At 32.3% G+C, this 26479-nt stretch overlaps 6 protein-coding genes across 6 annotated transcripts; all 6 read right to left on the bottom strand.

Moving 5' to 3' along the window:
• Positions 1 to 1565: 1565 nt before the first annotated feature.
• On the bottom strand, positions 1566 to 3294 carry LOC128953888 (tetratricopeptide repeat protein 5-like). The gene is made up of 2 exons (XM_054299422.1): positions 2891 to 3294; positions 1566 to 2822 (listed from the first exon to the last, which is right to left on the bottom strand). Exons 1-2 carry the CDS (start codon positions 3101 to 3103, stop codon positions 1650 to 1652), a joined length of 1386 nt encoding a protein of 461 aa, XP_054155397.1. The 5' UTR covers positions 3104 to 3294; the 3' UTR covers positions 1566 to 1649.
• Positions 3295 to 3974: 680 nt separating this feature from the next.
• On the bottom strand, positions 3975 to 6691 carry LOC128953889 (small integral membrane protein 14-like). The gene is made up of 4 exons (XM_054299423.1): positions 6564 to 6691; positions 6084 to 6278; positions 5656 to 5704; positions 3975 to 4526 (listed from the first exon to the last, which is right to left on the bottom strand). The coding sequence occupies exons 2-4, from the start codon at positions 6159 to 6161 to the stop codon at positions 4279 to 4281; spliced, it is 375 nt and encodes a 124-aa protein (XP_054155398.1). The 5' UTR covers positions 6162 to 6278; positions 6564 to 6691; the 3' UTR covers positions 3975 to 4278.
• Positions 6692 to 8307: 1616 nt separating this feature from the next.
• Positions 8308 to 9436, bottom strand: LOC128953908 (uncharacterized). Its single transcript, XM_054299443.1, has 2 exons — positions 9185 to 9436; positions 8308 to 9062 (listed from the first exon to the last, which is right to left on the bottom strand). Exons 1-2 carry the CDS (start codon positions 9203 to 9205, stop codon positions 8352 to 8354), a joined length of 732 nt encoding a protein of 243 aa, XP_054155418.1. The 5' UTR covers positions 9206 to 9436; the 3' UTR covers positions 8308 to 8351.
• A 623-nt stretch (positions 9437 to 10059) lies between these two features.
• LOC128953911 (uncharacterized) lies at positions 10060 to 11134 on the bottom strand. The gene is made up of 2 exons (XM_054299445.1): positions 10983 to 11134; positions 10060 to 10906 (listed from the first exon to the last, which is right to left on the bottom strand). Exons 1-2 carry the CDS (start codon positions 11001 to 11003, stop codon positions 10163 to 10165), a joined length of 765 nt encoding a protein of 254 aa, XP_054155420.1. The 5' UTR covers positions 11004 to 11134; the 3' UTR covers positions 10060 to 10162.
• A 1798-nt stretch (positions 11135 to 12932) lies between these two features.
• Positions 12933 to 15234, bottom strand: LOC128953902 (zinc finger protein 143-like). The gene is made up of 6 exons (XM_054299437.1): positions 14291 to 15234; positions 14012 to 14211; positions 13778 to 13942; positions 13576 to 13691; positions 13388 to 13478; positions 12933 to 13310 (listed from the first exon to the last, which is right to left on the bottom strand). The coding sequence occupies exons 1-6, from the start codon at positions 15090 to 15092 to the stop codon at positions 12957 to 12959; spliced, it is 1728 nt and encodes a 575-aa protein (XP_054155412.1). The 5' UTR covers positions 15093 to 15234; the 3' UTR covers positions 12933 to 12956.
• Positions 15235 to 17552: 2318 nt separating this feature from the next.
• LOC128953913 (uncharacterized) lies at positions 17553 to 18667 on the bottom strand. Its single transcript, XM_054299449.1, has one exon. It carries the CDS (start codon positions 18566 to 18568, stop codon positions 17642 to 17644), a length of 927 nt encoding a protein of 308 aa, XP_054155424.1. The 5' UTR covers positions 18569 to 18667; the 3' UTR covers positions 17553 to 17641.
• Positions 18668 to 26479: the final 7812 nt, after the last annotated feature.

Consider the following 26479-nt stretch of genomic DNA (forward strand, 5'->3'; position numbering starts at 1 on the left):
AACTTATTTACATTTGGTTGCAGTATTAATAAAAGATATTTAAAGAAAAATTTAAATACTAAACACACTTATAATAATAATAATACTAATAATAAACACATGCATTACAGCATTACTTAATAAACATTTAAGTTGTATTTCAATTACTACTACTGTATTATAAACTTATATTATGCAACAATTTTTTTCTCTATTATGTAATCACATAAATAATGTATAAATACAGTGTAGATATAGTAATAAAATCATTAAAAAAATCATTAAGTTTTAATTTGATCTAATTTAGGTATAAATAAAAAATTGATTAAATAATCATAATAAATAGTAGTATTTTTCATTTATTGTGATCAAATATGACACCCACTAAAAAATAGTATATACCGTATATTCTCACACACTTTACACAATCATACATTAGTTATATCCCACTGTTCCTCCCAATCCCTATCTCCACTCCCCAGTAACCAAACAACTACTAATAATATCATCGATGTCTTCTAGTACTTCTACTACGATTCCCAGTGGTCAGTAAGGAGCCACCGCTAACGCCGGCACCACTACCAGAACCACCAACATATGCACTATTACTAGTACTACCAATGTTACGGTTAGCCTGTCTAACAGCTCTGGCCTTTTCGCGCTGTCGTTTGTTGACCAATGCCCGATACTGGCGCTCCAACTTCTCCAACAATTTGATTGTCTTTTTGATTTCATTCTTTTCGCGTCTGGTCGCCGACGTCTTCGGACACCGTCTCAGTTGACCCAATGTATGGCTAACGGCTCGCAGCTGGTCCTCGGCCTCTTCCAGTAGATCCCGTTCCGTTTCGGGCACATCGATCTCGCCCTCGTAGCCAATGGCAACATATTCTAACTGATCCGGATCGTGAGCGCCGATCATAATGTAGCCATAGATGCGACGACACGTCGGACACCGGTAGTGTTGGGCCGACCATTCTCGTAGACAGTTAGCACAAAACTCGTGCCGACAAGTGGATGTCAGTGCAGGATCAGTGATCGTACACCAGCATATGGGACAGTTGTCCGATGTATCTATTAATGTCATGGTCTTTAAGAGATGTCGGTGCTATTATACCTTTTGGAGCTCAATGTGCGACAAATAAATCCTTTTTTAATAAAAACAAATTTATTTTAAATTATAAAACTTAAAAAACATTGTTTCAAAAAATCAGTTTTCAACTAAATTAATTTTTAATCAAAATTATACAAAAAAAAAATAATTGTACAAAATTTTTGTTTAATAAATTATCAAATTATGCGTTTACTTTTTTTTACTTTATGTATTAAATAATGTATTTTTAAAATTAATTAACTATTATTAAATTTAAGGAACAGTTAGTTTTCTTCAACAAATAAAAATATTGATAATTCTTCAAAACGTAATACAATTAAATGGCACATGTGGTAATGCATAACCTCCCGTTCCCGCCTCTCCCCCCAAATCCTCTCCAATATTAAAAAATAATATAATTGTGTGGAGATGTGTATATTATTAATAATAATTGCATTGACTTTTTTTTATAGTAATCTCATAACAAATTAAAAGTATAAATATTATACTATAATCCAAATTATTATAAATATAAAAAACAATTAAAATCAGAGATCATCTCTAGTATTGTGATTATTATTTAATCATTAATCAATAGATTTTCAATGTGCGGCAAAACTATGCTATCGTTGCTAATTGGCTTATGATTGACCAAAACGTGGGTAGGATTGTCCACACGTATGGCTCGAAATTTGTATGACTTGCCGCCAAACTCGAAGTCATAGTCGCGACAAAATGGTTTCGCTATCACAAGTGTATCACCGGTTTTCGGTCCCAACGGTACGGCAATGTTGTACATAAATATAGCGCAACACTGGCGCTCACTGTCGATAGCACAGTAGGTTGAGGCCACTGCCGAACTGTTGCTGATGCCGGCCATTACTTTGCATATGAGCAAATCGCCAGCAGAACCCGTAGCAGCGGCACCAGCAATACTCGGTTGTGTCAGCTGTCCAATTGTGACCAATTTTCGGTTGGCGTATAGTTTGTGTTTTGTGTCCTTATTGACTAACTGGTCGATCAGCGTTTGTAGCCGACGGGCCTTTAGTGAAGCTTTTTTGGCAATCATATCGCATATGTCGTGAAAATAATTGCTCAATTCTAGCAGTTTAATGGCTGGTTGTTCCCACTCTGGGTCCACAATAGTTGCCCTCTGAAGACAGTCGAGCGCTTCGGCAAATTCCTGTTCGTAGTGCAAAACAGTGGCATAATTGTAGAGATAGTCGGACTGACATTTGGCTACTTCGTCTTCATTGGCCTTAATGTAAGCCGCTTTGCATAGTTTGAGTAGACCCGAGTTTCGTGTGGTCGGCGCACGAAAAAACAGTGTCAGATAGGCGTTGCCCAACACATACCACGAGATACCGTCCTGGAGATCGCAGTCGAGCGCCTGTTTGGCTTTGTCCACACTTTTGGTCAGATTGCTATCTCGTTCGGCTACCGTACCGTTCAATTGGCGCAAAATCATTGACGTATTTCTTAAAGACACTTTATTTGGTCCGTATTTGACGGCCGACTCGAAACAGTTCAATGCGGCGGCCGTATCACCAAACTTACGATACGACTCGCCCAACTGGTTCCACGCTTCGGGCGATTTCGGCAACAATTTAACGGCTCGGAGCAACTGTTGGTGGGCTTCATCGGAATACTGGTCGGTGATGTTTAGAGCGCGTCCGCGTTGCAGACAATAGACGGCCGTTCGGTCCAGTGTTGGCCACTCGGCACACAGTTTGTCAAACTCTTGGAGTACTTCCTAATTAACAAACAAACAAAAAATTAACAAAACTTGACCAGATTTGAGGTGATTTAGTTCATTAGTACCGCCAACTTATTGTTGACAGCCGAATGTCGGCTCTTAACGGTGGCGGCAGTCCTATCGCCAGCAGCGGTCGTCACATCAGCCGCAACGGCATTGCGGACAAAGTATTTGTCCCGAAAGTCGTACAACTCATCGACCAATTGTTTGATGTGACTTTCAGACGACAATGACGATGACGGCGATGATGATGATGTCTGGCCACTGGTGTCGGTCATTAAGGTCGAGATCAGGGGGTGAACTAACACTGGATTTGGCCACAAGACTGGATTGTCCGCTCAAAAAACAACGGCTTTCGCACAAAACAAACACAACTTTTATTTCATAAGCAATACATTTATGCAATCATTTGTTTGTTGACAACAATAACACACACTTTGACTGTCAAACACTGACATAACATAACAATAATACTGTATATAATTGCTATAACAACAGTATATAAATTAATTCAAGTAAATAGTTATGCATTCAATAAATAACATTTTTTTAAAAAAAAACTTTATAAATCTATTATATAATTATGATTATATTAAGATAAATTAAATTATTATTTATTAGGAAATTAAAAAAAATCTATACTACTATTAAACTACTATTATAGTCACTAATATATAAACAATATTTACCACAAAAAAACTAATTATAAATAAAACAAATTTAAATTAATTTATTAATTTATTAAAATTTTAAATTTATTAAATCACAGGAAATATCATAAAAATATTTTTGTTTTCCACATATTTTTATAATATAATACATTTTCAATTATAAACAGTATACACATTATATATATATATATATATAATTACAATTAGTTATAAATACATTTCATTAATAATAATAATATTAATTATAATTATTAATACATTAATAAGATAATTTGTTTACCATATAAAAAATCATTTAAATAATAATTTAACAAATTTAATATTTTTTTTGTCAATTAACTTACAATAAATTTATAATTGGGATAACATAACTGGAAATAGTTAAACTAATTTTTTTTAAATATAATAAAATAATATAATGCGGGAATTAATTAATAATAGTAATAATTATGTTAAATAATTTAACTATAATTCAACAAATAATTAAAATAATAATAATATTCATTTTTATATTTAAAAAATCATTCAATTAATACTAATAAAAAATACTTAAATTTAAGATTAAATTTTTAAAAAACCTATAATAAAAAATAAATTTGGTTCCGGTATTGAAATATTTTGTGCCTTTGTATTGCAATTATTTTAATTAATTTACTTTCAAATATAATTTTGTTATCAAAAAAGTTGTTTTTTGTTGTTGTTGTTGTTGTCTGTACTCAAAACAAAATTGTAAAACACTTTTTAAGGGATCTTAAAGAGGACGGACAACATCGCCCTGACCTCTACATTACAAACCGATGATCGGGATCGTCACCACCGTCGCGTGGGTTACCACCGCTACCTCCCGGGCCGTTTTGGTGGCCCTTTTTGGTGTCCGTTCTGCGTCGCCATGAGCCGGGACGCAGCAAATACAGTATCATTGCAATGACAATCCAGCCAATCATAAATGTCATCAGCGATAGTTGAGCAGTATCATCGGCTCCCGGTGCCGTAACACCATTAGTACTCGGACCAGATAATAGATTTGTTGCTATATGGGGTAAGGTATATAATATATACAAAAATATATAATTATATAAGTTATGCAATATATATACTGTATATTATCATAACTATAATTTTATCAAGATATTTTTTTGTGAACATTTTAAGTGCTAGTAACTATTGTCAAATAAAATTAAAAAAATATACAGTTTAAATTGTTTATGAAATTTTATTTTAAATAGTATATTATTATTAAGTGATGCTCTTTACCTGTACCTATTTTTAAATTGTAAATAAAATACAGGTGTTTATATTATTACGGTAGTTTAAAACATATTAAATATAAATAAAAAAATAATAATGATATTTTAGAAAATTTGTATTTTACCTAACAATACATATACAATAATTTAATTATAAGTCTACTAAAGTAATTGTCAAATGAATTGCAAAATTATTACATATTGAAAACATGCATAAACTAAAATGTTTTGTCATTTTTTAGATAATTATAAAAAAATATACGGTAATTGAAATATAATTGATATAAAATAAATTCAATGTTGTCTACGTATGATTATTACTGTTATATTTATATACATGTACTGTAAGTTGTAATATAATTATGATAACACTAAAAATATATATATAATTTTTTGGTAAAACAAACTAAATTATTATTTTTTTTAAATATATTACCGGTAATACAGTATTAAATATAATTTTTTTTAAATATGAAAAATAGTATAAATATTTTTTCATAAATAAATTTTCCCATCAAATATAATCACTAATTAATAAATAATATTTTATTAATAGTATAAATATATATAACATAATATACAGTACAGGTATATTGTATTGAATAATAAAAGTGAAAACATCTGTTTCTATAGTTTTATAACAACTCCAATAGCATTGCATAAATTGAAAAATATTATGTAATAATATATATAGAAATTATTATTATAAACAATATATTGAAATAAAATATGGAGTTTTACTATTTAGCAATGTATAGCAACCTATTAATATATTTAAAGTTATAATTAAATTTATTAAAAAAAATAGACAGATAGATAGATAAATGGATGGATAAATAAATTGATAGATTAGTTAGATAATGGAAAGACAGATAAATAGATTGATAGATAACGACATTTAAATAGACATACCATCAGTAAAACACTCGGTGTCTGTACAGGCACTCTGGCTGTCCCTTAACTGTAATTAATAATAATAAATAATTAAAAACAAACAAACAAATAGATTATTAGATTATCATCAAATCAAACTCATTGGTCCAACAACACCAATATAAAATACAAAAAAAAACCTGGGATCAATTTAACCATCATCATGGTAACAACTCATATCAAATGTGTGTTTAGGCCATACCTAATCAAATAGCCTAACACACACACACACACCTAACACATATGTTTTTATCTAACCTATCCATCACCAAGTGATGGTATGAATCATACATTTATCAGTATATATATATATATCATAGTATGAAATCAATTGATCCAGCAAAACTGATCGCCAGTTGAATTGTTTGTATTTACCAATTGATGGATCAATTACTAGTGATACTAACCATACTAATGAGTCTTTGCATACGCTGTTCGTGTGTCAAAATGTTGATACATTCGCACGGATCAAACTGGTCACCCATTGTCGCTGTTGTTGTTGTGTTTGGTCGGTGTTTATGATATGATTATTATCGACCGGAACTAAAAAGAAAACCACTTCACCGGAAAACTTCTTCAATGATAATAAAATAGAGGACACACTGGAGGAGGAAGAGGAGGAGGAAGGTATAGGAAGATAAAAATGATATAATAATAAAAATTAGTCAATTGATTCACACCAACAATAAAAAGACATCATTTAATTATAATATATTTCAAGTTAATGTATTTATCATTTTAGACGATACCGTATTCACCCGCATAGGTGACCACTGTTTATCAGTGGTGTGGGTGTGGGTGTGGGGGGAAGGGATGTGACATATTTTGTTTGTTTTCAGTAAAATTGATTATAATTTAATTAATTTAAAAAAAATAGTCATAATTACCTATTAATTTGTTGGACAAACACTTTATACTGACTGTGTGTKTGTGTGTGTTGTGAGCACAGGTATGTATGAATATTACAACAGTAGAGTAGTACCTGAGCTTAACTTTCGATATATATATATATATATGTTATGTAAAAAACTGTAATAATTATTAACTCAATTATTATTTAGTACTACTATTACAGCATTACTACTGCTTTAGAGACATATTTATTATTATTATTATTGTTATTATATATTATTAATGTATTATACAGTATATGTGTTTGAACTCAATTGGCTTTTTAAATGTATGATACAGTCAGTAGTCATTTATTTTATTTACACTATATTTTTATTATTAATAATAATAATTTTAACATGCTTATTTTTAGTAAACAATTTTATTTTTTAGTAAACAATTTTATTATTATTTTTTAGTAAACAATTTATTATTATTAATTTTAATTAATTAATTAATTACTAATTTTTTTAAAAAATTATCTGTATGTATAGATTTTTAAAAAATATGTTTTTGCAATACTATACATTTATACGACACATGTATACTTGATTTTTTTGATTGAATGTATGTAATTTAAATAGCGAGCATAGACTGTATTGACTGATATCCCAAGTTGAAATAAATTGGCAATCATATTGATATACGTCATCAATTGATTTTGTCCATAAATAATGTATTGCATACAATTATAATTGGTTTATTAATATTAGTTCAAATTATAACTATTATGTTTTAATAAAACTAATTAATAGTGTTAAGTGGGGAATAAATTTAATAACATTACGTTATTTATGTTTAGGTGTGTAAGTATAGTTACCAAGTTATAATTTATATATACTGTATAGTATAGTGTATACTGTATATTAAATACGAGTATTTAATAATCACAGAAATATGGTGGAAAATTATTATGGAAATTTTATTACCTAGATAAAAATTTAATAATAAATAAATTTTATTAAAAAAATTTATCTAATAAATATACTAGCATAATTTATTTATTTTTTTTGGAGCAAATAAAAATTGATTCATAGCAGAGTTAAAAGTTTATATATTATGCATAATAATTATTGTTTGACTAAATAACATTTTTTTTTTTAAATGACCATGATAATATTTTACTTAGGTTTAAATTAATAAATTTCAAATTTAGATTATTAATAGATTAATCATAATTTTATTATTATTAGTCAATTTTTCTTACTCATCTATTAATAAATTTTGATTTTTATAAAAGTTATCAAAAAAAGTTTTAATTATTTTGAATTAAATGTTTTTTTTAAATTTCTTTAAATTTTATAATTTAGTATATTTATATTTGATATAAGTTAAACAATAAAAAAATTGCTTAATAATTATTGTCAATGACTTTATAAAAATGTCAATATAAATAAATAAAATAAAGTTAAAAGTAATGGTAGACTAGTTATTAAGTTGACCTATAATTTATTTAGTATATATGCAAACAAAAATATATGCATTACATTTTTATTTAATTAATACAATATTTTATATTTACGTTAATAAATATATTAGATATTAATTTTTATCAAATATTAATTTTAAAAAAATAAATTAATATTTTTGTCACTTAGATATTGTCATTTGAAATAAAGAATCATAATTTAGATAATTTATGTAATTATACAAACAAACAAAAAAACAATATTCAGTTATATAATAATAGCTATCAGAAATTGTTAGTCAAAAAAAATCAAATATCAAATTTTATCATTCATTCAGTAATACTATTAATTATAATTTTGTAACAAAAAACAAAATCACGGATTAAGTCTCATTTCGATACAAAACGGTTTGATTTCAATGCGATGCTCCTCAACAAACCGTTTGTTATATATCGGGAGCACCTGATTAGTTAGGCCGCCAAAGCCGACAACACCGCGTTGGCCAATATTCAGACCGTCAGCATTGGACAACTCTTGGTCGCTAAAAGCCGAATTGGCGTCTGTCGGTAGGCATCCCAGTGCTCCCATTTCGTCGTCATAGCCATTGTTCAACACAGGCTTTACTTGTACTTTGTATTCAACTTTGACATTAAAATGTACGGCCGAACAGAGTACAGCAGCCTCGGCCAGACTTGTACCGTGTTTTTCGGCCGTTTTGCGTACCATTTCCTGTCCGGCCGGAGAGTTTGGACTTAAAAATCGCAATTGTCTGCCAAACGTTTGCAAAGCCTGCAGTCGTCCATACTTTCGCTTAGACGGCATGTAATAGACGCGCTCTTCGTCCAAACCGTACGATAAGCCAATCTGTATGTCCCGATGATGCAAATGATTAATAAAACCGATTTCAAAGTCGACATCTTTATCATCGAAATGGCCAACAAATATGCCATAACCACATCCATCGGTCAGAGGCACATCATTTCTATAGTTGTTGGGCCCGATGGCAGTGATCTTGATTTCAAAGTCCAATTCATACGTCGGATGATACAAATGAACGGTATTATTACCGGTGGCCAACGGATCAACCTATATATGATGTAGTAGTAGTAGTATAAATGACAAACATTTCATGATTAAAATTTATTAAAATTATATGTTTAGTTTAAATCAATTTTAATATATAAATTATAATCAATAATTATAATTACAATGCATTTTTCAAGAGACATAGCTACTAATAATTTATTTAAGGAAACAATAGTAATAAAACTATTATTTTTTTTAAAGCAACAAATGTGTGCTAAAATAAATGTTATGGACAGATCCGGTAGTGGTCGGGATAAGTAAGTATCTGATCAGTATATATATATATATATGCAGTATATAAACTGAAATTATGCTATACTGTATGTTTAAATAGGAAACGGTAGTCACTGTTTAAACTATTAGCCATTAGTCCTATTTTGGATACAGTACCCCCAACAACAAGAAAAATTTAGTAATTTAACCTAAAGTATATCATGAGTTATTATTATTATTATTATTATTATTACTGTATAATAATAATAATAATAATAATTTATTAGTCATTTTCTATTTGGGGGTACAGTTAGTTAATTTTGACTCAAAAACCAGACTCAAAACAAACAAACTGTCCAAAAGTTGTCCAAAACTTTTGAGTAATCGTTTTTTTATCTTAAAAATTTAATGGAAATTTCTTATATATGAATTATCAATTTTATTGTGAATAATGGAAAATTATTGATAAAAATCAATTCAAATATGGCAAATAAACGTTAGAAATTTAATGGAAATTTTTTTCAACAACAAAAAATAATTGCCCAATCAGTATTGAAAATTTTTAATTAAAAATAATATCTTCATCTCATAGTTTAACTAAAAATTTATATTTAGATAGTTAATAAAGTTTAAACTGATAAATTAATTTTAAATTATTTTATTTTAACATTTAATACAATTTGTAATACAATTTATTTTTGAAAAAATTGATCTATAATAGACAAACTAGGATATGAAAATGTCGTTTAGAAATATTAATTAATGAAAATTATTAATTAGCATAGTTTTACAACAAATTTAATATTAAATTTATATTAAGTACAGTTTAAATTAATTATATTAAACAAAACTAACATTTTATTTTAAACAAACAAAAAACATTAATTCTAAGGTTTGATTGCCATCTGAATGGTAAACGGTTTGATCTCAATTCTCGGATCTTCAACAAACCTCTTGTAATATCGTCCGTATATCTGATCGGTAACAGTACCGAAACCAACAGCACCGTACGGACCGACATTGGGTGGCGTATTGAACAACCATCTATGGTTGAGCGCTATATCGTCGGCCATCGGCGATGACATACCCCGGTTTTGTCGCAGTGGTCTCATAGAACCCACCGGTTTAGGCGATTTGATAATAGGCTTGAATTCCAGTCGAAAGTCCAGATGAATGGACGAACAGCGGACAATAGCCTCATCGATAGTCAAACTATGCCTTTTGGCCGTTTCGCGTACCAAAGTCTGTCCCTGACTATTGTTAGGACTGAAAAATCTGAACTGTTTGCCACAGCTATCTAGCGATCGTATGCAACCATACTTTCCCATATAGGGACTCAAATACATTGTACGGGTGTCGTTCAAACCGTACGATATATTCATTTCCAAGTCCCTGACATCCATGTGCTTAATAAAACACAATCCAAAATCAGTGTCCCGGTCGTCATTGAACTGTCCAATTATGATGTCGTTGCGCGCGCCGTACATCAGCGGTATTACATCCAAACAATCATCGGCTTTGGTATTGTCGGCGGACGACGACACAAATCGGATAAACTGGATCTCGAAGTCCAGCGAAAACGATGGACTAAACAAATAGATTGAATTATGGCCAGTCAGTACTGGATCAACCTAACCGATCCATTTCAATCAAATATGATATTAAATTAGATATCAATAATATAATAATAAAAAGTAAAATATTAACCATATATTTGACAAAATCCATGTCATTAAGTGTTTGACTTTCGAGAGGGTCAGTACTGTTCGTCTGTTAAATACTTTTTTTCGTTTAAAAAAAATTATTTAGCAATAGATTAGGACAGTAATACCAGTTAACTTGTGTGTGTGAGTGAATGTATGTGTGTGTAAGTATGTATGTGTGTGTGTGTGTGTGTGTGTGTGTGTAACTGTGTGTATGTGTGTGTAAGTATGTATGTGTGTGTGTAACTGTGTGTATGTGTGTGTAAGTATGTATGTGTGTGTGTGTAACTGTGTGTAAGTATGTATGTGTGTGTGTGTAACTGTGTGTATGTGTGTGTAAGTATGTGTGTGTGTGTGTGTGTGTGTGTGTGTGTGTAACTGTGTGTATGTGTGTGTAAGTATGTATGTGTGTGTGTAACTGTGTGTATGTGTGTGTAAGTATGTATGTGTGTGTGTGTAACTGTGTGTAAGTATGTATGTGTGTGTGTGTAACTGTGTGTATGTGTGTGTAAGTATGTATGTGTGTGTGTGTGTGTGTGTGTGTGTGTGTGTGTGTGTGTGTATGTATGTGTGTGTGTGTAACTGTGTGTATGTGTGTGTAAGTATGTATGTGTGTGTGTGTGTGTGTGTGTAAGTATGTATGTGTGTGTGTGTAACTGTGTGTATATGTGTGTAAGTATGTATGTATGTATGTATGTGTGTGTGTGTGTGTGTGTGTGTGTGTGTGTGTGTGTGTGTGTGTAAGTGTGTGTGTAAGTGTGTGTGTGTGTGTGTGTGTGAGGGGTAGAAGTTATAATCATAATACTTATAAACCATTAGTAGTCAACATTAGTAATAATTTTTTTTATTAGTCATATATTTAGATTAAATAAATTTGAATTTTTTTAAAACAAAAAAAACATGAACTTTATTAGTTGCTATCATTTGGTTTAATATTACAGTATTACACCAATTTGACCATGCACCTATTGTGTTATCTAGTGATTGGTTTTGTAAAATAAGAAATTTTTAACAAAAAAACTTTTATTATCGGTTCGGTTCCTGAATTTTGGTTTCGGTTTTCAAAAACGATTCGGTATTTCTGACAGACGGATATAATTATATAAACTATTAAATAATTATTTTATTGATTGTCTTTGTATTTGTTTGTTTGTTTAATTTTAATTAAAATTATGTTACAACTGTTTTTAATTAATTAAATATTAAATATATCTATTATAATGAATCGGTAAATTAATAATAATACTCTAGGTAGTTATAAATTTATTGTATAACATAATTAATAATAAATAAAATAATTGTTTTATCTTATTAATTTTGTTTGTTTGTTTATTAAATAATGTATTAAAAATAATAATTATCTTTTTCAATAACTAAATTAATTAATTATTTTTTATATGCAGTTTTTTAATAATACAAAAAAATTAATATTACAATACTTTATTTTTGTTAGTCTTGTATTTTTTGAGTATTATTTTAGTATTTATTTATTTATTTAAAATATAATTATAAAGTGAATATTATTATTATGAAATAAATTGCTATATTATTTAGTTTTGATTTAATGTGTAGTATAAATAAAATTTTTTTAAACTGATGTCAAATTTGCTTCAATAATATTTTAAATTTAATATTATGTTAATTATAAATAGCATATTATGAAATTTGATTTCTATTTATATAAAACAACAAAAAATATTTATATAATATTTAAATTTTCAATGACACACAAACACATACACAATAAATAATTAAATGACAATTAAATGTGAACACAATTATATACAATAATAAATTAAACGAAAATCCAATGAATTACCGGTATTATTAAATATTGAATAATAATAATGTGAATCGATTGATTAAAAATAAATAATATGAGACAGATATATGAAACAAACATATATTCAATTTTTTGAAAAAATTGTGGCAGTAATCATCGGATCAATCGCTCCACTCCCGTCCGTCCCGTTTAGGGTCACTTTTTCACGTGAATACTATTATAATGTTTGCGCATATTGCCCTTTTCGACAAACCGTTTGTCACAGCCGGGCCACTCGCAACGGTGCGGTTTGTCGCCCCTGTGTATCATCAAATGCATCTCTAGTTTATTGCGGCGGTCAAACTTGGACTCGCAACCGGGCCAACTGCACCCGAATTTTTTGCCACCCGTATGACTGAGTCGATGTGTGGCCAGTATGTGATAGCGATTGCATCGGAATTCACAGCCCTCCCAAATACAGCGAAATACTTGTTCGTTCGTATGGATCACCTTATGTATGGTCAGTGCACGGTTAGCCTTAAATGCCGAATCGCAACCAGGCCAATCGCACTGTAAAGGTCAAGCATATGGGCGAAAAATGCGGTAAATTAAGTGTTCGGATAATATTTGATTGTTTAAACATATACTTTATAGGGACGGTTATTGCTGTGTGACTTTTGATGAGATCGAAGACAATCGGATGATGTGAACGTTGCGTCACAGCCCGGCCACATGCACCTGGAGTTTATGAGTTATTAAAAGTTTCAATTAATTAAACTGTACAATGAGTTTATTACGGTAGTTATTAATTTTTTAAAAAACAAACAAATCCTACTTATAAGGTCTTTCGCCCGTATGATTCATAACGTGTATCTCCAGCCGTTGTTTGGTCATTCCCCGATAGGTACAGCCGGGCCACTGGCATTGGAACTGCTTCTCACCAGAATGTCTCTACCAGGAGATGATTGGAAAAATACAAAAAAAACTAATTGTAAGTATTAATTGTATTAAAAAATGTTAGCTATAAAACTACTAACTTGAAGATGAATATTGAGACCTAATTTAGTTTTGAGGGCCACATCGCAGCCCTCCCACGTGCACCGGTAGCGCCGTTGTTCGCTATGACACGATTTGATGTGAACATCAAGTGTATTGGAACGGGCAAACCCTTTGTTACAGTCGGAAATTGGACAGACATATGGCTTTATAACACAAAAAAAAACAATTAACGGTAATTAAAGACAACTAATTGATAAATATGTAGTTAATACCCGTTCCCCAGTGTGGGCACTGTTGATGTGTTCGCTAAGCATTTTGCTACGCGTGCACCGGTAAGTACAGCCATCGTACGGACATTTAAACGATTGTCTCGGCTTTTTAAGTGCGTCCACATCACTGCACACGGCCTTCGGAATAGTGGATGTCTTAGTTAGTGAATCGCATTTTCGTGGTCTACCTCTGCCCTTCTTGACTACCGTTGACAACAGAAATAAACGATAAAGAAAAACAATTCAACACTTAATTTCACTGACAATCGCAGATACTCTTACCTAAAGTTGTGGTACTATTTAGGACACGACTGGCCATATAATTACCGGTAATACGTGACCTAAACTTTGTATCAAAACTTTTGGTCACTGGTTCGGCATCAGCAGTACCGTTGGATTTCCGTTCATTAAGCGCTTCTGTGTAATCGTTGTTCAGTTGTGTCAACAGGCAATCGGCTTCGTCGTCGGCAATCTTATCATTATCGCCGTTGGCTTTGGCCGAAACAGTGGCCAACTTTTGTTCCAAATGCTCTTTTATACGAACCAAAATATCGTTAACTTTGTTGGCCACCAGTAACTGTTGGATCAGTTTGTCGTTTTCTTTCCTCAGTTGAACCAACTTCTTATTTTTGAGCGTAACAGTCGTCTTGTGTCGTCTGTATTGAGTCAGTTCGCTCTTCAGCCGCTGTATGTCTTGCTTGAGTTGTTGTACTTCTCGAATATGACTGAATCGCATGGATCTGCTCCGTGGCTGTCGGCCGCCGTTACTAATATTTTGGTCAACAATGGATTCGTCACCACCATCACCACCAACAACGACTATTTGACCACTATTTAGACAATCAGCAACTTTATCGACATCATCATCATCATCATGTGTTTGGTCACTAGTGGCCACAGTAAAAACAATCGGTGTCACCAATTGGTGGTCACCATCAACCGTGCAATTGACAACTGAATCGACAATCATTGCTGTTGTTGTGGTCATCGGCTGCGGCGGCGGCGATGATGTTTTGATTTCATCGATAGCTTCCACTTCTTGGACGACAATAACGGTGTCTTCGACAACAACGACCTGATCCATGGCTTAGCCGACTGACTGACTGACTGACACCAGATATCCGATCAGTGATTATCGATAGTGTGGTTCAAAAAAACCATTTAGTAGTGAACTATCAATCAAATAGGTTTGCATTGAAAATATAAATAAACAAAAATATGTTATGAAATACACAATAAAAACAAACTAAAAAAACAAATATTATATGAAATTAGTATTCAATTTGTGTTACAAAAAAACAGCATAAAGTAAACAAATAATGTTTGGTTTAGTGTAAAAAGGGCGTAAACTGTGTGATAGATTATTGCTATTAATAATGAAAAATCAATAATACAGTAGTTGTAAATAATGAGTTATGCCCTTTTAGTTAGAAATTCGTTTCTATGTGTTTCAATGTTTTATTAGTAAAGTTAGATTAAGTTATGTTATATTAAGTTATTTTATATTATATTTAGATTACTTTAAATTATGTTTAAATTCATTTTTATTTTATTTTATTTATTTTTTTTTTTTTTTGATTAATTTTACTTATTATAAAAATATGTCATTTATTATTTTATGGCAATTATGGTCTTAATTTTGTTTTTTTTCTGGTAAAACATTAATACTAAATTAAATGAAAAATATATAACATAGTTATTGTTACAAGTTTGTTACTAAAAAAAAAATATTATTATCATTAATAACATAGTAAATTAAATTCATTAAATTAATTTAATCATAAAAAACATTTAATCACTTTATAAAAAAAATAAATTATCCTATAATAAAAAATTAATAAAATTGTTTTAATTAAAACATTAAAACAATTACCATAGATTATACCCCTGGTGTATAAAAAAATAGAGTTCAATCCATAGATAAAACACAAGTTTTTTTTTGTATCAATCAATGCTCAATAATATCAGTGATTTTCACCCGTCATTATCATTATCACCATCACTGTCATTGTGGTAATCATCGTAGCGTTCAATCAAACGCTCGCTGATTGTCAAACCAATCATCTGATCCCTTAACTGTTGCAAACATTTCTCTCTGACATAGGGATAGGATAACGGATCTAATGATTTTACTTTACTGTAGTATAACATAAAAATTATACTGTAGTATCATATTATGGTAAATAAATTTTATTTAATAAAATATCTCACTATTAATTTAATTATTGGATATTATTAGATATTATAGTATTTGCGTGCAATTCAATTGAAATATTATTTATTGGTTAATGAAATGCTTGACATCACAACTGATTTTCAACTATTTTATTAATTTAATAAAAGTAATTGAAATGTCAGTATTTCTAAGTTATAAACCAAACAAATGGATTGTCACAATACTGATGTCCACAAACTTGTTTCTCATGACAATAATCTTGTGGTCGATTGAGAGTACAATTATAGTTATGTTTGTCGCTCTCGAGCAGAAACAGACTCAACTGGTTGTCTATAACTTCTTATTGATGATACCATTACTGCTCTTTATTATCGCTCTTTACTACGGAATCGTTGCCTCATTGAAAAAGTCTGCTTTTTATCTGAAGAAATATTTATACAATAGTTTTGCCACAATTGCATTCTTTACCATATTTTCAATGTATTGGTTTTTTGTACCGAAAAGTGATTTCAAGATATCAATCGGCAAAAAATCGTTTGATGTCTTATTTAATAAATGGAAAGTTATTCTTGAAAATTGTCTCAAGAATCCCAACCAAACGAATATTATTGACTTTGAAAAAGCAATTATAAAACTCAATCAATTTCAACAAACTTATGATTGTTGTGGTTGGAGATCAATACAACAATATGACAATTACTCGACAACTTGCCATTCAGTATCAGCACTTCCCGATTGTGTCATTGATTATCGATCTAATAATATTAACCAACAATCCTGTGAACTAACACTTAACAGTTGGCAACCATTGTTTGATATCTCTCATCTGTTAATATATGTATCGGTTTTAGTCTTAATTATTATCAATTGTATTGCAATACATATGAGACGAGTAATCATTAAATCTCGACGATTGCAGAGAAATCTCGATTAAACAAATCAAATAAAAACTGGACTAACTTTTCATTGTTTTAAACATTTTAAAAACATTTTTAAATTTCAAAAAATAAAAATAATTAATAAAAATAATATTTTATTATTCAAAAACAATCTCATTTTAGTTAAAGCATATTTTATTTTTTATAAATAACTAATTAATCACTTACGGTAAAGCAAATTACCGACAATAATGATGTTTGAAACAAAATATAGCACTCATGTCATTGTAAAATATTCAATACAATAATTAATGACAAACTAAAAAAAGTATTATTAATATTATTAACATAGTAAATTAAATTTAGTAAATTAATTTAATCATAAAAAACATTTAATCACTTTATAAAAAAAATAAATTATCCTATAAGAAAAAATTAATAAAATTGTTTTAATTAAAACATTAAAACAATTACCATAGATTATACCCCTGGTGTATAAAAAATAGAGTTTTCAATCCATAGATAAAACACAATCAATGTATTTTTGTATCAATCAATGTTCAATAATATCAGTGATTTTCACCCGTCATTATCATCATTGTTTGTATCACAACTGATGGCAATATGTTGACAATGATTGTCGATATCATTATCACCATCACTGCCATTACTGTCATTGTCATTGTGGTAATCATCATAGCGTTCAATCAAACGCTCGCTGATTGTCAAACCAATCATCTGATCCCTTAACTGTTGCAAACATTCCTCTCTGACATAGGGGTATGACAACGGATCTAATGATTTTACTTTACTTCTATTGGCGCTAATTTTGCGGTCCGTTTCTTCAGATATCGGTTCTTGATTTGATTGATGACAATTAATTTCGTTTGCATTATGTTTGTCATTACTGTTGCCATCATCATCGTCATCACCGCAAACCACACTAACAGGTCTATTGTCGTACAAATGAATGCTTCGAAGTGAGGCCACTGTGTCCGTTGTCCGCAAATAGACGGCTTCTTCGCTGACCTGTTGGCGCAAGTAATTGCTGGCCGCGAGACACGACGGACCGCAAAACTTTTCTAATTCGTCTCTTCGGTAAATCTTATTCTTGTTTGTGTCAATTTTGTACACCTGTTTGACTCCAAATCGCTGTTTTCGGCGACCACTAGCCGCCCGAACTTTGGACAATCGGTTCGAGCACATCGGGTAACCGCACTGATCGCATAGTGACCTTTCGGTACAAATGTCGTCGTAGTGACCGCGCGTAATGTATCGACAGGCGTCCAGCAAACGTAACTCGTCAACGATTGCCGATTGTTGGTAATTATCATTATCATCGATGGCCAACATTGATTCAACAATAGTCAGACATCTCCGCTGATACTCCTTTTCGGGTCTCACTTTCGGCAACGGTTGTTTGGCCGTCGGTGTTGTTGTTTTTGTATTATTTTTGATCGCTTTGTTGTCATCTAATTCGCCGTTGCCATTCGTAGTGGTAGCCATGAGTTCCGGTCAGGTGTCCACCGATCACTTCAATTACCGAAAAATTGTTTTGTTGTCACATAAACCAAATGATTGTTTTGTTTATGTTTTTATTATTACATTATTAATAATCACATGTTGTGTTGACTACTCATACATTGTGTAGTGTTTTTAATAGGTATACTGTATTATAAATATGTACTGTACTATTTCAATAGTTTACTGTATATAAAATAAGTACAGTATAGTACAGTATATATATAGTATATAGGTCATTAACCTTTTTTTTATTAAATTATTTATTAAATTTCTATCAATTAACTTGTAATTTCAATAGTATTATTTTTTATTTTTTAAACTTACCCTTGGTTAAATTAGTATCCTATAATAATAATAAAAAAAATCATCATAAAATTTTTACTTCAAAAATTAAATTAATTAAATTTTATCTATATATATATATATATATATATATATAAATTTATATATAAATTTATTTTAGTAGTTTTTACTTTCTGTAATGTTTGTTAAAAAAAACTGATGTTCACATTTAAGTTTAAGTAACTTATATATTAAGTTTATAACAAGTGAAGTACTATTTTATTACTTTATTTTAGGTTAGGTTGGGATGAGTGTAGAGGGTTAGGTTAGGGTTTGTAGGGAAGAGAAGGAACGGGAGGCGAGGACTAGTATCTTATTTTATTAGAAACTTGTTAAATTGTCAATTTTAACAGTGTTTAAAAACTTAAAACAACTAATACATTACATATACAGTATAGCAAACCTGTTCCCGTGCAGAATCATTAGGCTGTGCCGATACAGTTGATCTAATATTTCGTTAATTGATTGTTGTATACATATAATTGTTGTACACCTGTTACAAATCGGATATACAGTATATATATATATATATATATTAAATTCACATTTACATAAAAAATCTCAAAAATAAATATAGTTTTTACTGATTGTATTTGTTTTTTCTAATAATGTTGTTCTGCTATTTCTATTWACGTTTCCGTCCATTTTCATCGTTGTTGTCATCTTCACTCTTCACGTTCTCCATAATCATCAATTAATACCTCCGCCTCATCGATTGGTACATCGAGCGGTTGATCGGCCAGTATATCGATCGGTACATCAAGCAGTTCATTGAGCGGTATATCAAATGGTTCATCGAACGGTAAATCGAACGGGACATCCATCGGGATATCGAACGGGATATCGATCGGTACATTGAGAAGTTCATCGATCTGTACATCGAGTGGTACATCGGCCGGTACACCGGGTGGTACATCGGCCGGTACACCGGGTGGTACATCGGGTGGTACATCGGCCGGTACACCCGGTGGTACATAGGCCGGTACATAGGCCGGTACATGGGGCGGAGCATCGAATTGTTCATCATCAGACGGTTCATCAAAATTCTGGTTAACATTCAATGCCGGCCAGAAATTGGTTACTATCAATGGATCGTTGATATAGTCCTGGTTTGAGATCATTACGCTGTGCCGATACAGTTGCTCTAACTTTTCGAGTGCCAAATAATTGTCGTACAACTGTTGTCGTGTAATGTCCAACCAATTGGCTCTTTCTAGCAACTGATCCATCAATTGCAAGCGTCGGACATCGTTTTCTGCCATTCCATTGGCAAAGCGTTGCAACTCGAGGAGCACTGACACGTAACCACTCAGATCGTCAAACCAGTCGCGATAGACATACATGATGTCCCACACTTCGAACATATTACGCAATTCGGCGGCCATTTCACGGGTAACAAAAAATACCCGTTCGGTGCCGTTGTCCACTTCATTGTAACGCAATACCATTGATTGCCAGCCGTTTAGTCCAATATGTGGATGATTGCCGTGAATACCGCACGAATAAAARGGCAGTTGATAATTTCGGCTATGATTGGTTCGATAGATAACCCATTTGTCTAAAGGTGCGCCTGGATTTACAGGCATTACCAGTAAATTTGGTTCCATAAGGCCTTCATACACAAAACTGTTGGACCAAAGTTGAATAAATTGTAATTCGACGAGCTGTTCTATGGCAATTGGTGGACGATTGGGAAACTGTATGTTTTGAATGCCTGGTTGACCCAAAATGATTGAATAATCGGGTTTAGCGAAGTCGATAAATCTATTGTGCCAATCAATTTGGTAGAGTTGGTTCGGATGGTTTTCAATACTGTTTTGCCAAACTTGCAAATCTTGAATCTCATTGATATCATTAACTTCGACCATCATATCGTCGGTCAAATTTGGATAGTGATGTTGTAACGCCGGAACCGGATATACTGTCGGTTCGGGCATATTTGGTGCATTTTGCACATTAAATTGTACCGGTCTATAGACCATTGCGTGTGTCAAGATTTTCTCCAATCTCACAAATAAAGCCAACATTTCGCCGATCAGACGTATTTCTGCATAATATCTTACCCTAAAGTTATCCAATTCGGGTACATAATAGTTGCGATAACATTGGTATAGTAGATGTCCGATTTCAATGATCCAATTGTTGGCTTCCATACACTGGTGTAATGCTTGTCTTTCGCATATTTGGTGTGAGATTGCTCTGGCTTTTGGTTCGTCTAAGACATATAGCAGTTCTTGGCGCTGATTGTTCGGCCCTTCCTCGTTGACAATGAGTTTTGCTTGTGGACCGCCATCTAAACTTAATCCATACGCATGAACTGATCTGCTTTGACTATTGATGAGTTTGCTTATAATCATACATACTCTGGTCTGTTGATGGTTTACCCATTGACACGAAACTGTTAAGTGATTCTCTAATTTTATATGCCGTTTATTATTCCTATGTCGTACTGTGACAACAATGGGCACTCCGGCTACTTGTAGTACCTGATTCTCCATATGGAGCAACATATCGACATAAGCTCGTCCCTGATTTTCCTCATTGTCTATATCTACCATTGCTAGAGATTGGAAACAATTGTGCGTTTGTGTTAACATTTGATCCAATAGTATCAACTGATGCTCAGAAATCTGATGCAAAATGGCTGGATCTCCGTTGTTCATGACTCAGATGTTTTTATTGGTTCGGTGTCTGTCTGTGTGTGTGTGTGTGTGTGTGTGTGTCTACAGCTCCTGTATGTAATTCTTGTAAGTGTCTTGAATTGTCACTATTGTCTTGAAAATCTATAATTACTTTTATTTTATTTTAGATTATTTTTTTTATATTGTTTGTTTTTAAAATTAAAAAATATATATATATTTAATTTGAAAGTATTAAAGACAACAAAACTTTATTAGATATTTTTTAAATTTTATAAAAAAATAAATAAACATTTAATTAATTAGATGTCTATTTGATTCTAATACAGTGTTTGATTCTCAGTTTAGTATTTCTATATATTTTATACAATTATCTGTATTTATACCCATTTTACCACAATTATCAATTATTATTTATTTAGTATACTTTATACTATTTGATTGTTAATTTTTATAAATTTATATATTTGATTTAAAGTTATTAATGACAATAAAACTTTATTGAATTTTACAATTAAATAGTTTTTTATATTAATGTACTTGTTAAATTTAGTTTTTTTATAAATCTATTTTCTTAATTAGACGTCTATTTGATTATAATATTTGTTGTGACAATACTCTGGCCGATAGTTCATTAATGACATACAATATAGTTTAGTTAATAGTTTAGTTTTTTTACTGATTGTATTTGTTTTCTAATAATAATGTTCTGCTATTTCTTTTTACGTTTCACTCCATTTCCATCGTTGCTGTCATCTTCACGTTCTCTATGACCACCAATTTCTACCTCCGCCACATCAATCGGTACATCGAGCGGTTCATCGATCGGTTCATCGATCGGTTCATCGATCGGTACATCGTCTAGTATATCGATCGGTACATCAAGCAGTTCATTGAGAGGTATATCAAATGGTTCATCGGACGGTAAATAGGTCGAGACATCGATCGGTAAATCGAACGGTAAATCGATCGGTACATTGAGCAGTTCATCGATCTGTACATCGAGTGGTACATCGGCCGGTACATCGTGTGGCACATCGGCCGGTTCACCGGGTGGTACATCGGCAGGTTCACCGGGCGGAGCATCGAATTGTTCTTCATCAGACGGCTCATCAAAATTCAAGTTAATAATCAATGCCGGCCAGAAATTGGTTACTATCAATGGATCGTTGATGTAGTCCGGGTTTGAGATCATTACGCTGTGCCGATACAGTTGCTCTAACTTTTCGAGTGCCAAATAATTGTCGTACAACTGTTGTCGTGTAATGTCCAACCAATTGGCTCTTTCTATCAACTGATCCATCAATTGTAAGCGTCGGACATCGTTTTCAGCCATTCCGTTGGCAAAGCGTTGCAACTCGAGGAGCACTGATACGTAACTACTCAGATCGTCTAACCAGTCGCGATAGACATACATGATGTCCCACACTTCGAACATATTACGCAAATCGGCGGCCATTTCACGGGTAACAAAAAATACCCGTTCGGTGCCGTTGTCCACTTCATTGAAAGCCAACACCATTGACTGCCAGCCGTTTAGTCCAATATGTGGATGATTGCCGTGAATACCGCACGAATGAAAGGGCAGTTGATAATTTCGGCTATGATTGGTTCGATAGATAACCCATTTGTCTAAAGGTGCCCCTGGATTTACAGGCATTACCAGTAAATTTGGTTGCAGACAGCCTTCATACACAAAACTGTTGGACCAAAGTTGAATAAATTGTAATTCGACGAGCTGTTCTATAGCTATTGGTGGACGATCGGGAAACTGTATGTTTTGAATGCCTGGTTGACCCAAAATGATTGAATAATCGGGTTTAGCGAAGTCGACAAATATATTGTGCCAATCAATTTGGTAGAGTTGGTTCGGATGGTTTTCAATACTGTTTTGCCAAACTTGCAAATCTTGAATCTCATTGATATCATTAACTTCGACCATCATATCGTCGGTCAAATTTGGATAGTGATGTTGTAACGCCGGAACCGGATAGAGTGTCGGTTCGGGAATATTAGGTGCATTTTCCACATTAAATTGTACCGGTCTATAGACCATTGCGTGTGTCAAGATTTTCTCCAATCTCACAAATAAAGCCAACATTTCGCCGATCAGACGTATTTCTGCATAATATCTTACCCTAAAGTTATCCAATTCGGGTACATAATAGTTGCGATAACATTGGTATAGTAGATGTCCGATTTCAATGATCCAATTGTTGGCTTCCATACACTGGTGTAATGCTTGTCTTTCGCATATTTGGTGTGAGATTGCTCTGGCCTTTGGTTCGTCTAAGACATATAGCAGTTCTTGGCGCTGATTGTTCGGCCCTTCCTCGTTGACAATGAGTTTTGCTTGTGGACCGCCATCTAAACTTAATCCATACGCACGAACCAATCTGCTTGGATTACTCGTGAGATTGCTTGTAATCATACATTCTCTGGTCTGTTGATGGTTTACCCATTGACACGAAACTGTTAAGCGATTCTCTAATTTTATATGCCGTTTATTATTCCTATGTCTTACTATCACCGCAATGGGCACTCCGGCTACTTGTAGTACCTGATTCTGCATAAGGAGCAACATATCGACATAAGGTCGTTCCTGATTTTCCTCATTGTCTATATCTACCATTGCTAGAGATTGGAAACAATTGTGCGTTTGTGTTAACATTTGATTTAATAGTATCAATTGATACTCAGAATTCTGATGCGAAATGGCTGGATCTCCGTTGTTCATGACTCAGATGTTTTGATTTGTTAGGTTCGGTGTTGTGTTTGTGTGTATCTACAGCTCCTGTATGTAATACTTGTATGTGTCTTGAATTATCACGAATTTTCTTGAAAATCTAGAATTACTTTTTTTTATTTTAAATTACTTTTTTATATTGTTTGTTTGTTTTTAAAATTAAAAAAATATATATATATATATTTAATTTGAAAGTATTAAAGACAACAAAACTTTATTAGATATTTTTCAGATTTTATTTAAAAAAAATAAATATTTAATTAATTAGATGTCTATTTGATTCTAATATTTGATTTTCAGTTTAGTATTTTTATAGAATTATCTGTATTTTTACCGTAATTATTAATCATTATTTATATATTATACTGTAATATTTTTATAATTTTATATAATGACAAGACTTTATTGAATTTCATAAATAAATTATTTATTTTTTATATTAATGTACTTGTTAAATTTAGTTTTTAAAAATCTATTTTCTTAATTAGACATCTATTTGATTATAATATTTTTTGTGACAATAAACTGGCTGATAGTTCATCGATGACATATAGTTTAGTTAACACTTTAATTTTTTTACTGATTGTATGTGTTTTTTAATTCATGTTGTAACCTAACCTAACCCACTCCCACTCCTCCCCCGCTTGACAATGGTCTATTAATAATGTTGTTTTGATATTTAATATTTCAAATGTTAGGTTTTCTATGTTTACCTGTTGTGCTATCGTTGTTGTCATCTTCGTGTGGTCTACGAACGCCATGTTCAACATCGGCCACATATTCTTGCGGGACATCTGCAAAGATATCTGCCATTACATTTGCCAGGAGATCTTCCGGGACATCTGCCATGATATCTGCCATTACATTTGCCAGGAGATCTTCTGGGACATCTGCCATGATATCTGCCATTACATTTGCCAGGAGATCTTCTGGGACATCTGCCATGATATTTGCCAGGGGATCTTGAGGGACATCTTGAGGGACATCTTGTGGGACATCTTGAGGGACATCTTGAGGGACATCTTGTGGGACATCTTGTGGGACATCTTGCGGGTCATCTGCAAAGACATCTGCCATGATATTTGCCAGGAGATCTTGTGGGACATCTTGCGGGACATCTAGCGGGTCATCTGCAAAGACATCTGCTATGACATTTGCCAGAACATCTTGCGGGACATTTGCCGGTAAATCTTCATCAGACGGCAGATCTAAATTCTGACTATTTGGTACTGACAGCCAACTATTGATAGACACGATTGGATTGTTGTGAAATGGATGGTCGGGAATCATTACGCTGTGACGATGGAGTCGCTCTAACTTCTCGAGTGCTAAATAATTGTCGTACAACTGTTGTCGTGTAATGTTCAACCAATCGGCTCTTTCGTGCAATTGATCCATCAATTGTAAGCGTCGGACATCGATTTCGGCCATTCTGTTGGCAAAACGTTGCAATTCGAGAATCAGTGACACATAATTAGTCAGATCGATAAACCAGAGCCGATAGACATTCATAATGTCTAACACTTCGAACAATTGGCGTAATTCGGCGGCCATCGCACGGGTAACAAAAAATACCCGTCTGGCGCCGTTATCCACTTCATCGAACTGCAACACCATTGTCTGCCATCCGTTTACTCCAATTTGATGATGATTGCCGTGAATGCCGCACGAATGGACCGGCCATTGATAATAATTTGCAGGATTGATACGAGATATGAGTGAAGGTGCGCCCGGGTTTAGCGTATGTATTAGTAAATCTTGTGTTTCATTGAAACCCGCGAATACAAAATAATTGGATTTGAGTCGAATAGTCTGTTGGTCGACGACCTCTACTTCTACATCTATTGGCGGTCTCTGTGGAAACTGTATGTTTTGAACTCCAACTTCATTGATAGCTACTGAGTTGTCGAGTTGGACGTAGTGGACAAACATCATACTATGCCAATCGGTTTGAAACATATTGTTTACAAAACTGGTTTCCCATTCTTCTAACTGATGCATTTGATTTATATCTATAATTTCGATCATTATTAAGTCGTTCATATTTGGCGGCGGAATCGGTGTGACTATCGGTTCGGGCATATTCGGTGCATTTTCCACATCAAACTCTACCGGCTGATAGATCACTGCATGCGTTAAGATTTTCTCCATTTCTTTAAATGTAGA

The sequence above is a fragment of the Oppia nitens genome, unplaced genomic scaffold (assembly GCF_028296485.1).
Source record: "Oppia nitens isolate AA-2021 unplaced genomic scaffold, nextdenovo-longstitch-racon4-pilon3 scaffold24_pilon_pilon_pilon, whole genome shotgun sequence".
Classification (NCBI taxonomy): domain Eukaryota; kingdom Metazoa; phylum Arthropoda; class Arachnida; order Sarcoptiformes; family Oppiidae; genus Oppia; species Oppia nitens.